This window comes from Astatotilapia calliptera, chromosome 7, assembly GCF_964374335.1.
Source record: "Astatotilapia calliptera chromosome 7, fAstCal68.1, whole genome shotgun sequence".
In the NCBI taxonomy this organism is placed as follows: Eukaryota; Metazoa; Chordata; class Actinopteri; order Cichliformes; family Cichlidae; genus Astatotilapia; species Astatotilapia calliptera.
Window position 1 is genome coordinate 38804504 of NC_137428.1, and position 16449 is coordinate 38820952.

Genomic DNA, 16449 nt, shown 5'->3' on the forward strand with positions numbered 1-16449 from the left:
TTCAGACGGTTCTTTTGCAATGAAAAACATAAACACCCATGCTGCCGGTAGGTTTTCTCAGTGCCAGCTGTTAACATTATAGCTGCTTATGCAGTAACCATGGTAACCACGGACTCTGAGCGGCTGGATCGACGGAGGTCAGACAACAATTTTACATGTATGATCTTAAAACAGGACACAGCCACTATACGTGCTGGCCTCATATCAAATGTGAAGGCAGACTGAGTCTATGTTTGACGTTTGTTCTTATCTAATCTTCCTTTTCAAACATTTAAACAGCAGCGAGTCTGCAGCTGAGGGAATACAAACTCAAATTGTCGGAACAGGTTTGCTCGTTTCTTGGATTCATTTGGTGATTTATTAAATGTATAACTGTTATTCTAATCTGCTGCTGAGTCTCTTACACTTTTCTTTATGCTGTATATTTTCACGTCTCTGGAATAGTTGGCAGTTAGATAGTCAGCTGGGAAACTCTGTGTTAACTCATGGAGCTGAGGATATCGTGGATATGCTGACCTCGCTCCGTGGTGTACAGAGCGAGGTCAGCATGATTAATATTCACAATAAAAATATTAGCCGAACATCATGAAGTCTGTATGTGTTTCATAGTGTCGAACAACCTTTGTACAGTTAAAGCCAGCAGTTACTACATGACGGAAACACCAACGTTATCTGTTTTATGCGTTTATACACAGGTCACGCTGATTACTGAACAAAAACCCAAAGATCAGATGTTAAACAGATTTATTTGCTCTCTCCTCCTTAAACATGTTTTTAATGTTATAATTCAGAATTGGCGACTGAAACACGTAGGACACATAAGAACATCAGGAAATAAAACACCGATAAATATAACCTCAGTAAAAGAAGTCAGCGGGGGTTACTACAGCTGTGTACCGGGGCCTGCGCTTTGTCGGTGGGATTGCTTGCGAGGCGAGCGGGTCTATCCCACGCTTTGCCGTGAGACTGGGCAGACATCTCCGAAATCATCGAAGCACTTTTGCAAAGAGGCTGTATCTTGGCAAACCGACCAGACACATGAAGATTAAACCACTACATTCTCGGCTAAAAAAAATATTAAAACGGTATTTGGTGACACACAAACAGGGTTTTTCAAAGTTCAGTTCTGTTAGCTTCCACATGCCGGTTGTTGTGTGCTAGAAACAATGGCCACCAGGCCAAAGCAATGGTTTTGACTCGATCAGCGTTAACCCCGCCCCCTGAGTTTGATGGGTGAGGCTGACAGATAAAATTATTTCAAGATGAGAGCCAGGCGCCAGGACTGCCAAAATGAAATAAATAAATATATCATTAAATAATTAATTAAATGTGTCAATAATTAATTAAAATGTGAAATACATAAATAATTAATTAAATGTGTCAATAATTAATTAATTACATGTGTCATAACTATTTATTTAATTAATTAATTCCAATTTTAATAAATTATTGCCACATTTAATTAATTCAATTTCAATTTCAATTTCTTTATTTAGAATAGAATAGAATAGAATTCAACTTTATTGTCATTGCACATGCACAGGTACAGGGCAACGAAATGCAGTTTGCATCCATCCAGAAGTGCTTAGTGATATAGATATATTACAATATATATTAGCAATAATATAGATATGTAAGTATATTACAGAAATGGGTCTATTTCTGTCTATTTGTCTATTTATTTGTCACATGTAGTTATAGCTAGTACAACATACAGTGAAATGTTTTTTTCTGGCTAAAAAATACTCCCCCCGACTGTGAGAAACATACTAGAAAAACTTTTACCTAAACTAAGAGAAAAAAAAAAAAACAGGAGTAAGAATCATATATAAAAATGTAAAAGTGTATAATATATATAAAAAAGTGTAACAGGTGTAACAGCCATGTGTTTGTGCTTATAAGTATATCCATAATCGTGCAAAGTATTGCACTGTAATGATTTGAAAAACTATAAAAATATACATATTTACATAAGTACAAATGTATATAATATGATAAGATAAGATAAGGTTCAGGAAAGAAGAAAGTAAAGTGCGAATTATGTACTATGTGTGAGATTGTTCAGCCTATGTGCCCCTTCAAACATCTCTGCACGGCCCTGATCATCGACAAAATGTCCCCATCTTTCTCTGCAGCAGATGGAATCATTACAACTGTTTCTCCTTTTAAGGAAACACATTGAAATTAATAATGTTAAACTCAGTTAAAATCTCTACTTTCACTGTTTATTATTTCAAAGATTGAAGAGAGATTTTGATAATTTTCTATTTTTGTGGTCATTTTAAGGAGCTGATAGATGAATTTAAAATCACTGGTTGAATGTTTAAGGCTACTTTAGGCTTATTGAATCAAACATGATGTTTGTTTGAGGAAAATGTGGTCTCATGTGTTGCAAAAACAAACGGAAAATCGTTCCACAACTCTGGAATCTATCTCAACTTGACCAATATGCTTTGTTTGTCCAGCTGTATTTTTTAAGAATAAATCCACCATTGCTTGCTTTTCCACTTTCACCTAACCGTTCCCTTGTGGGTATTTGGGTGCTCTTATCTAGTTAGACCTTTTTTTAAATACACTTTTCAGAGCTTTGGGATCCTTCTCAGCTGGATCGATATGCTTTGTTTGTCAAGCTCTATTTTTTAACCATATACCCACCATTGCTTGCTTTTCTACTTTGATGCAACCCTTCCCTTATGCTGTCCTTTGGGGACCTCTTATCTGAGCCTGGAAATCAACACCATTTGCAACTAAGCATTTTTGGCTATAAAAAGGGAAGCAGCAGCAGTTGTGGACACATTCGGACAAGGAAAAATACCATCATGAGGAGTCTGTTGGTTTTGCTCTTCTTGGCTGTGGCCAACGCCAAAATCTTCGAGCGCTGTGAATGGGCCCGCACGCTCAAGGCTAATGGCATGGACGGCTACTATGGAATCAGCCTTGCCGACTGTGAGTACCAGCATGTCAGCTTAGGAAAATGCAAGATCATTCTTAACTTGTACATTGTTACCAATGCCATGTTAAGGGTAAGGTCATGGTTACCCATATGTGGAATTTTCACCTACTTGCTTTTTAATAATATTGGTGCGCAGAGAGTCCAACTTACCGATCTATCTTCCAATTTGTGTAACCTTAGTTTTTAAAATCTGTCAAGAATGTGATTCTGACCAAGCATTAATATATGAAAAACAGGTCAATTTTAGTTTACCTGACACTTAGCTTTCAAGTTGTCTATACCTCCAGCTCTTTTTTTCTGTCTGCAGGGGTTTGCCTCACCCGATGGGAGTCAAACTATAACACCATGGCCAAAAACACCAACAATGACGGATCCACCGACTTTGGCATCTTTCAAATTAACAGCTACTGGTGGTGCAATGACTACATCATCAACTCGCATAACGGATGCAACATGGACTGCAGTGGTCAGTCATGAGCCTCAATAGGTTTTTAGCTCAGGTCCTCTTGCTGTCTGAGTGATGGCAATCTTTAACCTTGTGAGGTGTTAGTCATCATAGGTCCTAACACTTACCTTATACTTTAAAGAAAAGCTAAATAAATTATTTTGGGGGGAATCAGAATAGTTTCTGATGGGTGTTTCCTGACTGCCAAGGATTAGGAGAACTTGGGAAATTTAATAAAACAAATATTACATTTTATGCTTGTCTGCATGAGTTAAAGTTGAAAGGGTTTAGGGTTGGGGACCCCATCAATGATGACTTAGACCTAGGGCTGGTCATCACTGATTTCTATAACTGATTAAATTCCAATTCGCAAGGTCCTGATTCGATTCAATCCCCAATTCGATTCAGTTTTGACTCAGTCAGAAATATTATAATTATGATCATTTATCAGTACATATCCATATTGTATATCTATGTATAAAAACAAAGCTGACACTTGTTAGACTTCATTAGAGGTGTAAGCATCACACCAGATGATATCTGAGCATAAAACACAGAAAAACATGAAGAAGATTTTCCTGGCCTGGCTTCTTATAGCAGATAAACCTTAAAAATATTCTGCAACTGATCAAAAACTAAAGAAAACCATGAATAAACATATGAACATTACCTGATGATGCTGAAATGAAGCAGAACAAAGTTACAGAGGTTTTATTAGAGACACAGCTAAGCATTTTGCAATTTGACATAGTTTGTAAAAGTTTAAATTTATTCTATATTGAACATCATACCGGTTTGTAATAAGCGACTCATGCAGAAAGTAGAGCTTTTTGATGGTAAATGGTTTCTGAGTACACTGAGAGAGAGAGATTTTTATCATGGTGGAAGCAAAACAGCCAAAGTAAGAGGGGATTAATGACAATGTTTTTCAAACATGAAGCGTAGTTTTGATCTTCTTTTGCTGTTGGTTCAGTGAATTTTGGTCAGAGAGTGACGAAACCTGAAGCTGCAGAATCTGTGAGATGTCAGCTTTCAGCACCCAATGGGGTGTCTGCGTACGTGCCATCGGGTGAACGATCCACACTTTGTGCTTACATCTTTGTGCGCAATCATTTTACCTGTTCTCATTGCCTGTTTTAGCCGTTTGGCAGCTGTTGAAACAGTTTGCTGAGCTTCAACCTAAGATTCTGACATTTCTGGAAAAATACATTTATATTTAAAAATCGATTCAGGATTTAATGAATCAATATTGCATTATTCGAACTAAAATAAACCCACCCCTACATAGACCTCAGTTTATAAGTTGCGTATCTGGTAGTTTTAAACATATTCTCCTTAAATGTGATGCTTTAAAGATTAGGAGGCAGTCAAGACCCAAACAGAACCAAAACTCCAATGGGATGCTCTGTGTATGCTGGCTACAGAAGTAGACACTTTTGTATACCCTCTATCCCTCCAAAAAAACGCTCTTACTTCTCAAATACTTACCTCTGTGCATGGGAAATTACTCTTAGTAAAAAGCAGCATGTTAAGTGCAACATTGGTACTGTCCATGATTGGTCCTTTCTGTCACTTGTATCTGCCTCTATCCTTATAGCAGCAGATACAGGTGGTTATAAACTGCTGCACAGGAGATAAAAAATGTTTACGTTAATACTCTATTGGTCTGCGAATACTGGTCTTAAGACCACTTTTGCTTTGTGTTAATTTTTATTTTAGATTTGAAGTTTACTACTGCTGTTGGAACAGCTGAGGGCTACAGGCTTTTGCCCTGATTTCTTCAACATTGCTTTTACAAGAACAATAACATCGCAATTAAATTAAAATGAGAAGAGTGTACACTTTTCAGAACAGTTTTGCATTCAAGCTAGTTCAACATTGGTTAATTCTTAAATTCTTGACACAGATTATTAGTTATTTAGGTTGAGAATGTAAATGAAACTGTACATGGACATTTCTAAGTTTGGGGTACTCTCGTTAATGGCAGACCAGTGCAGCATTCACAATACTGCAAGAAACTGCTTCAAACCACCTAAAATCCTGTCTCATTATGTCCTAAGTTGACTAAATTTTAATATTGTCATTTGACTCACTTTTTTCTCAGTTTCAGCAATGCCAGCTACAATTTTGATGTTTTACACTTTTGATTTTTACGTTGCTGTCCTTTTTTCCCCATTTTTGGTCACAGCGTTTTTGAGCGATAATGTCAATGCAGCAATCACCTGTGCCAAACGTGTCGTGCGGGATCCTCAAGGCATCAGTGCCTGGTAAGAACGAATCACATAACTGGCAAAAAGTTTCTGACTGACTGACCTCTTACTTGGTTAATCATACTTTTGTCTGGTTTCAGGTATGGCTGGCAATATAACTGTGAGGGTCGTGACCTCAGCTCCTATGTGAGTGGATGTGGTGTTTAGTCAGCCCACGGCAACAGGAGGGTCTCGTTCACATAATAAGATGTCCCCGTCTTCTTCTGTTTCAGTAATTTTTCAAATTAATAAACTGAATTAAAATCACAGCTTTCATTCTTTTCATCTACCTTTTTTAGGATTTAACCCTGAAAGTTATCATCAGTCATGACCCCAACCCTAAAGCATTCAATTGAAATATATAATAATCACGGCGGGATACGCCGGTGTGTTTTGCTGAACGGACCGAAGAGCAGACACTGAGAGAGAAGTTGCAGGTGAAACAAAAAGCGAGCCTTTATTCGGCTGGTGGCAGTTGATTAAGCATGAAAACTATGACACACTATCAAAACACTATGACAGACTATGGTGGGGATAACAGACGACCTGACAATGACATACAGAAAACAGAGGACATAAATCCACACAGGAGGTGATCAGGGGAAGTGGGAACACATGGGGAAACAGCTGGCTGACATGAACCTAATGACAGGACAGGGGAAGTGAAACTAAATACAATGAACAAAGAACACAAGATTCCTTCAAAATAAAACAGGAAACATGGAGAAAAATACAATCATCAATAAAATAAAACTAAAATACACACAACACTGGGCCGCAGACCCAGAACCATGACAATAATATTGTATTAGATTGTTCTTCCAAGTCCAAAAATCAGAGAAAAAGAAAATAACATAATTAGTATTATTATTATTATTATTACTGGAATAAATAAAAATGATTTAGATATTACAATTCTGCTTTCTCAAGTGGGTAGGATTATCACCAGTGATGACTCAATGATTTCTGTCCATGTTTTAGCTACAACTGGAGACCTGTTCATGACACTAACAAGTGAAGAGGTTTGATGGGTGTCTGTTACTTTCTTTGTTCTCTGACTTCCAGGCATGGGAGAGCTTGACAAATGTAATAATATTCTAATATTTAACCTCCTAGGACCTGGCGTCCACATATGTGGACATCACATTTTGGGTTATTTAGACCAAAATACTCAATTTTGCTCTACAAGGGCCTGATATCCTTTTACGAGGACATTATACTACTACAGTTCTATTGAAATTTTAAACGAATATCCTCACATGTGGCTCTTATTTTTCTTAAAAACAAAAATAAGGTAAAAAAAAGATCTGGTAATTCTTTGTTTTTACATTCATATGCCCCAATATGCCCAAATATCAAAGAGAAATTAAAAATGTATGCCGTGGAAGAGTTCGGGTCTTAGGAAGTTAAAGCACACAGTAGTGTTGGTGTCGATACCAATGACGACTAAGATCTCAAAGGGCTAAAGCTGTTATACTCTATGATTCTCTATTCAGAGCAACTTCTTATATACTGGTAGTTTTGACCCTTTTCTCCCTAACTGTGATGCTCTCAGCAGGTTTTGGAGACCCAAACAGAATGTAACCTATGTACAAGAGAATTTACTTTTAATTTATAATTGTATGTTTTAGTACAACATCTGCCACTTTTACCTGCAGTATGCTGCTTATATATGGATAAATATGGTGACATACTTGTGAGTGACAGCAGGATGGATAATTGCATTAATGATGCTGGGCACTGATTGGTGGGTAATTCCTGTGAATAGGGGTGTCAAAACTATGGTCTGACAGCCACAGCCTGATAGATGGTCTAACCTGGCAATCTAAAGGAGCTGGCAAGCTCATTTACACATACAGCCAAGCTAGACTTGGCTGCATGTGTAAATTGCAAAGAAGGATTTCAGGCTTCTAGACCTTGTTGATAGAACAATTGGAGATTATGTATCGGAATTTCAGGAGCAGGACCACGTGTCACGGGTTGCCAGGGCAAGCCGTGTGTGAATTATTTAGGACCCAAGAAGCGGCAGCTCTGGTGCAAGTGAGTTTATTAAACAAATGTAGATACAAACAGAAATGACGAGGGTGAACATGAAACTAAGAAAACCTAAACTGGGAAAAACTAACCAGAAACAGAGATGCAGGGAGGCGCAGGGAACTACATAGGATGACGGACAAAGATGCAGACAAACCAGCAACGAGGACAAGGGAACACACACTATAAATACACACACGAGCAATCAGGGGATGGGAAACAGGAGGGAAACACACCTGGGAGACATCACAGCTGACGAGGCAGGGGAAACGTAAACAGAACGCACTGACATCAGACACAGACCTTCAAAGTAAAACAGGAAACGCATGCACATAATGACACAGACTCAGAGACGCAGACTAAACACAGAGACCTTACTACACTAAAGGGGATACACAAGCAGGGATGACACCAAACAGAGGGAACACAACTAAACCCTGGGAAACCCAAAACAACAGTCATAATACATAAAACTATTAAAAGTAAAAGTACACAACCAAAAACACTAGGTCACAGACCTAGGACCATGACACCATGCCTCCAAACATGCTCCTTCCGGTTGTCATCTATATAGGTTCCCCCACTTCTGCAAGCTGTTCATTCTCTTTACGTGCCCCGCCCTCCCTCCCTCCTTGTTCTCAATTCTTTAACTTCTTCACTCCTATTTAGTACACGGGGATCTGCCAGGGAGCTGTTGCCAGTCCCCTTTGAGGCCTTCCCCAAACCACAGCTCAATTCATTCACCTTTACCTACTAAAACGCTGTCAAACCTAAAATGAGGACGAGGTGAAATTTTTCATCCTGAAAGTTTTGCCGATGACCTGGTTAAGACAGGATTGTGTCATTAACAGAGGTTGTTAAAATTTCACCCAAAAATAAAGCCTGAAGTGTAATCAGTATTAAAAGCATTTTTACTGATAGGTCTTAACTTATACTGATCCAATCCACTGGGGAATACAATAGGATTTATCTGGCCGATGAAGTAAAATTAATTTCATTTCTCTGCCATACAGAGTGTCTTAGCCGTCTAATCTTGGCTAGTTGAGCAGTGTTAACCCTGTGAACTCTGTGAAGCCATCACTGGTAATGACACCAATTCTATCTATCCATTCATTCATTCACTTCTGCTTATCCTTTTCAGGTTCGCGGGGGGTGCTGGAGCCTATACCAGCTGTCATAGGGTGAGAGGCGGGGTACACCCTGGACAGGTCGCCAGTCTGTCGTAGGGCTAACACACAGAGACAGACAACCATTCGCGCCCACATTCACTCCCGCATTCACACCTATGGGCAATTTGGATTAACCCTTTAAGACCTACCATAGAACCAAGTTCGCCAGAGCTTATATTATATTTTTACATGCTGTGGAGCCATTTTTGGGAGCATTTCAAGTTGCTATACATCAATACAACCATTATAGCCCAAACTTTAATAATATGTCTGCATTAGGTGCATAGTAATTACATAAATTGCAAAAAAGTGCAATAAACTACAAAAAAATTGAAAATCGTTTTTGTTTTTTTAACATATATTTCTAGTTAGAGAAATTTAAGAGGCTTATCCCTCAAAACTGTAAATACAAAAAAGTTACACAAACTAGTTTCCCACCACAGGAAATTTATTTTGAGTGTCTTCATAGTTTTATTTTTGAAATACACCAATTTTTATATACTGCAGGAAAAACGAAAATAAATATTATAGTGCAAATTTGCAAAATAACAGCATGTGCATCAAAATAAACTATTTCCAGCAGTGCAATATGAGTCTTAAGCATCCCAGAAACGACACAGAAAGTCATAAAGTCAAACCTAACTTTTTAAAACACATAACAAGTAAAACACAAGCTCATAAGGCCACGATCGTAAAAAACTACATTTCCGCAAAATGACGTCACTTCCGGTTTCGGGCAGGTCATGCGGTCATGTGATAGTTCGCGCTGATGGACAGGAAGTGTTACAAACAGCTGATGGATCAGCAAAGCGTGTTTCTGGAATATCATGTTTTTGTTGCTGCAAGTGATTTTTATGCAGTTTTTGCAAAGCTATATGTGGAAGGAAACTGTGACCTAGGACAAGCTGATGGCATAAGATGTAAGTACAACTCCTCCAGTTTCATATGCAAAAAAAATTATTGCGCTAGCTTACGTGGTTGCAGAGCTACCGGGATTTAAAAATAGTTACGCAAAACAGAGCGTGCCCGCTCCGATCGGCTGTAAAGGGTTAATCGATTAACCTATCCCCACAAACTGCATGTCTTTGGACAGTGGGAGGAAGCCGGAGTACCCGGAGGGAACCCACACAGAAAGACCCCGGCCTGGAAATTGAACTCAGGACCTTCTTGCTGTGCGGCAACAGTGATGACACCATTTCTAACCCTATGTTTTTGGAGAAATATGTAACTGGAGTTAGAGTTGGGATTTTTTGATAATAAAAAATGCAGGTCATGTGATCATTATTAGTTTCCCTCTGATTGCCAAGACTTCTCATAACAGAGAGAACAGAGGGTTATCACCACAGTTAACTGAGCTCATGTTTCCTGTTGTACTAGCTTAAGCTATGTAACTTCATTCTAATTATTAATTACTGAATGACTACTGTTTACCAAAACTTCATGTCCTGTACTGGGGACATAAATATGTGTGTTAGTGTTCTTGATTCATTTTATCTTATCTCAAATATCTTGGTTTCTGCATAAAAATGCAGATGTTGACCTCTGTTATTTCCCCAGTGTCCAGGTAAGGGTAGGAATATAGCTCAACCTGTAAATGGACAGTTATCAAATTAAGTTCAGCTCACCATTAGCAGTTTATATGGATTCATTTACAGCAGGGCTGCCCAATCCCGGTCCTCGAGAGCTACTATCCTGCAGCTTTTAGATGCATCCCTACTCCAACACAGCTGAATCAAATGGTTTGATCTCTTCAGCATGCCATCATGTTTGGCAAAGGCCTGATAACAAGCCATTCATTTGATTCAGGTGTGTGGGAACAAGGATGCATCTAAAAGCTGCAGGACGGTAGCTCTCGAGGACCGGGATTGGGCACCCCTGATTTACAGCATCTTCCCTTATTTTTATACTTGTTGTTCTCTCATCTGTACTTTTGAAATTCCTGTCACACTTAACTCTTCCCCAAAGCATCGACCACACATGATGTTCGATTTGGGCAGCAGCCCTTTTATTTGCCCCACACAAACACACTGAGGTTTTGCTTGTTCAGCCTGGGACACAGACACTACCCTGGTGGCTCGTTGCTCCCTTCTGTGTCTCTGCTCCTCACTGTCAACATCAAACACAACTCAACGCACTGCGTCACCCTTCCTCTGCAGCAGGCCACAGACCATGCCCCCGCCATAATTCCCTTCATTTTTTTCTTTGTTTGGACAAAGTGCTTTTGAGAGATGTCAACATGGCAATAAACTGTGCCAAGCAAGTTGTTAGGGATCCTCTAGGCATCAGAGCCTGGTAAGAATGGATCATATGATCATCTGATGTGATGTGATGGTGCTGCTTCACCAGACTGATGATCCTTGTGTCTGGTTCCAGGTTGGATGACGTGATAACTTTGAGGGTCATGATCTCACAAAGTATTTGGCTGGATGTGGTCTTTAACCAGCACATAGAAACAGGAGGGTGTCATCAACATAATAAAATGCCCCTGTCTTCCTCTGAAGCATTTGGGCTGTTTCTGTGTTTTTGAGCTAACTGGAGTGAAACACACTGAGATACTCAAACTAATAAACTGAATTAAAATCTTGATTTTCAGTTTGTGTTATTTATCGTTTCTAAAATATAACCCTCGATGTCATCATTAATTCATCATCAATTAAAATATGTCATTTTTCATCCCTCCATCTTTGACATTTATCCAGTTCAGGGTGACAGTGGGGCTGGGGTCTATCCCACCTCCCAAAGGGCAGAGTACACCTTGGACAGTTCTCCAATCTGTTGCAGTGCCAATACAGAGAGACCATTCACCTCTGTGGGTAAGAGAGAAGCCACACAGACACAGAGAGAGTATGCAAACTGCACAAAGAATAGCCACAGAGTGGATCTGAACCTAGAACTGTCTCGGTCATGGGTCGGTGACCTAGTGTTTTGAGTTTTGTACTTTTACATTTGATTTTATCATGGTTTATGACTGTTTGTGTTTTGGTTTCTGTCCTAGTATTTCTACCTTCCTAGTTCTGTAGTACTTCCTGAGTTCTAGTTCTTAGGTTTTGTTATTTGGTTTCTCGGTGTTAACTCTGTGTCTTTCTGTCCCACATTTCAGGTCTCTATATTCTGTCTCCCGAGTCTCTGTTAAGTTTACATGTCTAGAGTTCAGTCTGTGTTTCCTGTTTTACTTTGAAGGTCTGTGTCTCATGTCAGTGTTTCTAGTTTGCTTCCTTTGTCTCATCCTGCCTAATTACTCCCAGCTGTGCTCTCCTTTTGTGTCTCATTGCCCTTGTTATCCCTCAGTGTATTTAAGCCCTGTGTTTCTCTTTGTCAGTGTTGTGTTCTCCCTCATGCTGTGTGTTCCCTTGTGTGCTGCTCTGTGATGTTTAATTTATATTTTCCCAGTCTAGTTTAGTTTTGTATAATTTCCTTGAGTCAGTAAATAAAGCTGTATTTTGAGTTTATTCCCGTGTGTTGTGAGTCCTGCATTTTAGGTCCAATCTCCTGCCTGCCACACAGCAATCCTTGACAAGAACCTTCTTGTTATGAGGTGACAGTGCTAACCACCCTGTGTATGTAATTTTTGTTGTATTAAATTATCCAAGTCTTTAGAGTCAGAGTTCCAAGAAAATAATCCTTCAACTGAATTTTTTTTCAAAAAGTTAATTTTCCTTTTCTCCAAACACTTTGGGTTATCACCAGTATGAAAGCCTGTTTCCACCACTTAAAAAAAAAAAAAAGAATTTTGAAATTTCCAGTTAGCGCTGCCAATCAGTAATCTACGTGAATGACGACGTCATTTCCTTGTTACCCCGGAGCTGAAGCCCTCAGCTACAAATGCTACAGCTAAGCTACCGGTATTACAGCCAGTCATGAACGCACAAATTGCTGAATAATTTCAACATGGCTTCACCAATGCTGAAATCCTTGTGTTATTAGCTGAATCACATGGTGTTACTATCAGCAAACGTACTCTCGAAATCTCCAATTTGTTGCGATGCAGTTTACAGTGAGTGTTCCTCTGCGCCATATCCTTCCTAACAAGAAAATGATGTCATTCACATAGATTACTGATTGGCAGAGCTAACTCGAAATTTCGAGTTACTTTTCTCAAAATTTCGAGTTAATAAGTTGAAATTTTGAGTTATGGATACTTTTTTTCTAGTGGCTTAAACGGGCCTCCATACACCAATGATGACTTAATGATTTCTTTTTTAATTCTTTACATTATTTTTCACTGTTTGAGCTATAACTGGGTAACTACATAAATGCTTGTTATTTTTTGAGAAATATCTGGAAATTAGAATAAAATTTGACTTACATTTGGACTGAAATGTGGCAACTTCAAGTTGTATCCATTATTGTGTTCAATTTTAAAAGCATTTTATATTTTAGTCTTTTTTTAGTGCAATATTATATTCATGGTATGATTCATATGGTCCTGTGTTGTAAAATCAATAATAAAGCTTTGTATGCTTTGTTTCTGCCATTAATTAGAACTGCTTTAAAAAAAAAAAAACCTTCCTCAAACATCAGTTTGTCTCACTCTGATTGATCTGCTTTGTTTGTCTGTCTGGAATTTGTAACCATGAACCCACCATTGCTTGCTATTTGCTTTTGCGTGACTCATGCTCAGGTCCTCTTATCTGAACCTAGACAGTTACAACTCAGAAAACTCAGCAACAGCTCTGGACAAATTCAGACCAGCAGAGACACCATGATGAAAAGTCTATTCTTTTTGCTCTTGGTGGCTGTAGCGAACGCTAAACGCTTCCAGCGCTGTGAATGGGCCCACAAGTTGAAGGATAGTGGAATGGACGGCTACCGCGATGTCAGTCTGGCTGACTGTGAGTATGACCTGTCAGACTGCCTGGTCTCACACACAAGAGCTAAATGACTTCACATGTGAATCCCATGCTAGGCACTTTACGATCAGCTTGTTATGATACACACACTATGTGTGTGTGAATGGGTGGATGACTGGATGTGTAAAGCGCTTTGGGGTCCTTAGGGACTAGTAAAGGGCTATACAAATACAGGCCATTTTTACCATACTTGTTACAGCTTGTTACTTTACGTTACGTTCAGTCTGTTGCAAAAACACATCATTTGTTCCCATTTCTTTGGTCGAATTTACAAAAATGCCAGAAATGACCCAATTAGACAGGCATAAAGAAGTGAAAACAAGTCTTATGGATCAGTGTTAATGTAGCTGACCATTAATTTCCATCACAGTTTTCCTCAACAAACTTTTTTCCTAAAAAAATAAATAAAACAATAACTAAATATAAACAAACGAAGGAGGACAAAAACTGTGATGAAATGTACTGACACTTTTGTCAATGAATGAAAATGAGATTAAAAAAAATCTTGGAGATGTTAAATCTTGGAGATATTAAGCAGAACTAATTAAGTTGCATAGAAGTGTGGGACAAGCTTGGAAGTGATCCAATCAGAAGCTATTTCCTTGTGCAGCAAGGTTAGACCAGTGACAGTTTAAAAGTATATTCGTTGGGTTAGACGTGAACGATTGAACTGCCCTTGGAAATGGAGGTGGTTTGGAACGGGCATCCGTAAAACATGGTAGAGGCTTTGTCATGTTTGATGGTACTTTTCTGCATTCATGATTCCATCCATGTTGACAAACTCTCCAACACCACTGAGTTTAATCTGCCATTAAATACCATCTGGAAGAACTCTGATTGGTAAGGCTTCAGTTTTCAGCATGATAATAATCCCAAAAAAACTGCCATTGCACTGAAAGTGTACCTAGTTAGAAAAAAACACAGTGGAACACTATTAGTTTGGTCTTCAAATATGATAAAAATGTGATTATGATGAGAAAAGTGGATAAATGAGAAAGTGTTGGTTTTAATACCTGACGTTTAGATTTCAGGAGTCCATGTCTCCTGTTTTGTCTGCAGGGGTTTGCCTGACCAAATGGGAGTCAGACTACGACACCATGAAGACGCACCACAACAACGATGGATCCACTGATTTTGGCATCTTTCAGATTAATAATCGCTGGTGGTGCAATGACAAAATCATGTCTTTCAGAAATGGATGCCAAATCAATTGCAAGGGTCAGTGATGAGCCAGGTCTTGTTGTGATCTGAATGATACCAAGGTTTAGGATTGGTTCATGGCATGAGGGGTTGTTAGAACTTCATCCAAGCAAAGAACCTAAAGATCTGCATAAAAAGCATTATTACTGAGAAAATCACATCTTCTATCAGTTATTATGCAAAGGTTATACTGGTCCAGCCCACTAGAGATAAAATTTAAGTTTTTCTTTGTACGTCACTGTTTTCCAAGCTTATACAATAAAACGTGTGTCAAAGTGGATGGATTAATACCTTTTCTCCTGTGTTGTACTTGTTTTACCTCAATCACCACATCTTAATTGCCATCATGTATTTACTTTTTTTAATCACAGACCTTTTAAGTGATGATGTCACCGTGGCAATCAACTGCGCCAAACGTGTTGTTACAGACCCCCAAGGCATCGCAGCCTGGTAAGAATGAATGATGTGATTCTAAAAACTGATGGTCCTGCTTTTTCTGGATAGACAGTCATTTGTGAAAGGATTAACTGCGTGTCTGGTTTCAGGTATGGATGGCGTAATCACTGTCAAGGTCGTGATCTCACACCCTATTTGGATGGATGCGGTCTTTAATCAACACATAGAAACAGGAGGGTGTCATCGGCATAATAAAATGTCCCCATTATCTTCTAAAACATTCAAACTGTTTCCATATTTGATTTTAAAGAAGTAAAATCTACTTAGTTACTAAAACCAATAAATTCAGTTTAAATCTTGACTTTCAGTTTGTGTGGCTTACCATTAGAAGATTGGAACTATGTTTTGTTTTGTTTTTTACATTTCATTGTTCTCCTAACTCTTTACAATTAGGTTGTCTTATTCTAGGCTAGTAACACAGACTGGAAAATTAGCCTTATGAAAACTTAAGTACAGTAGCTTCAGTAGCTTGAATCATTAATCATTCTCTATCTGAGTCTCAGTCTCTCGCATTGTTGTGGAGAAATTTTGGCCCTCTCTTCTTCACAACAGTGCTTCAGTTTATTTAGTTTGTGGGTATTCGTTTATGCACTTAAGGTCCCGCCTTTGAATCAGGTTGGACTTTATCCTGGGCAGTGTAACATGTCAATTCTTTTCTTTTTCAGTCATTCTGTTATAGACTGGGTCAGAGGAGTTCCTGGTTAATTCCATGACTGTAAGTTGTCCTTGTACTGTGGCTGCAAAACAACCCCAAATCGTTACTCTTGTATCACCTTAATTCACGCTTTGTATTAAGTGTTTGCGCCGATGTGCTGTGTTTGGTTTTCATCAAATGTGGTATTATGCAATATGGCCAAACATCTCCACATCTAATCTGTCAAAAGAGCATTGTTCCAAAAGTCTCATAGATGGTTCACATGCAGCTTGGCAAGCCTAAGTAGTGCTGCCATGTTCTTTTTAGAGAGAATGGGCTTTTTGCACTGTCTGACCATGGGATGAATTTAGTGGGGTGTCTAGTACTGGGGATGCTACAGACCAGCAATGTGCAAAAACTTTTGCTTTGACAGAGGTGCTCACAAGAGTCTTGTTTAAG

General features: G+C 38.8%; 2 protein-coding genes across 3 annotated transcripts; both read left to right on the forward strand.

Moving 5' to 3' along the window:
* The first annotated feature begins 248 nt into the window (after nucleotides 1-248).
* LOC113026102 (lysozyme C-like) lies at nucleotides 249-5914 on the forward strand. Of its 2 annotated transcripts, XM_080303637.1 has the most exons (5): nucleotides 249-326; nucleotides 2772-2946; nucleotides 3261-3419; nucleotides 5587-5665; nucleotides 5749-5914. In XM_080303637.1, exons 2-5 carry the CDS (start codon nucleotides 2820-2822, stop codon nucleotides 5813-5815), a joined length of 432 nt encoding a protein of 143 aa, XP_080159763.1. In that variant the 5' UTR covers nucleotides 249-326; nucleotides 2772-2819; the 3' UTR covers nucleotides 5816-5914. The 2 variants fall into 2 exon arrangements, with proteins under 2 accessions (XP_080159763.1, XP_026030325.2); XM_026174540.2 differs by lacking the exon at nucleotides 249-326 and having other exon boundaries at nucleotides 2567-2946.
* Nucleotides 5915-13436: 7522 nt separating this feature from the next.
* On the forward strand, nucleotides 13437-15657 carry LOC113026103 (lysozyme C-like). The gene is made up of 4 exons (XM_026174541.2): nucleotides 13437-13682; nucleotides 14760-14918; nucleotides 15272-15350; nucleotides 15446-15657. Exons 1-4 carry the CDS (start codon nucleotides 13553-13555, stop codon nucleotides 15510-15512), a joined length of 435 nt encoding a protein of 144 aa, XP_026030326.2. The 5' UTR covers nucleotides 13437-13552; the 3' UTR covers nucleotides 15513-15657.
* The last annotated feature ends 792 nt before the right edge of the window (nucleotides 15658-16449 follow it).

Bases quoted from the DNA above. Each gene is read 5' to 3' on its own strand.
- LOC113026102 (XM_026174540.2), top strand. From the start codon at position 2,694: ATGCTGTCCTTTGGGGACCTCTTATCTGAGCCTGGAAATCAACACCAT. The intron at 3,420-5,586 runs GTCAGTCATGAG...TTTTGGTCACAG, and splicing joins ATGCAACATGGACTGCAGTG to CGTTTTTGAGCGATAATGTC. The intron at 5,666-5,748 runs GTAAGAACGAAT...GTCTGGTTTCAG, and splicing joins CCTCAAGGCATCAGTGCCTG to GTATGGCTGGCAATATAACT.
- LOC113026103 (XM_026174541.2), top strand. From the start codon at position 13,553: ATGATGAAAAGTCTATTCTTTTTGCTCTTGGTGGCTGTAGCGAACGCT. The intron at 14,919-15,271 runs GTCAGTGATGAG...TTTTAATCACAG, and splicing joins ATGCCAAATCAATTGCAAGG to ACCTTTTAAGTGATGATGTC. The intron at 15,351-15,445 runs GTAAGAATGAAT...GTCTGGTTTCAG, and splicing joins CCCCAAGGCATCGCAGCCTG to GTATGGATGGCGTAATCACT.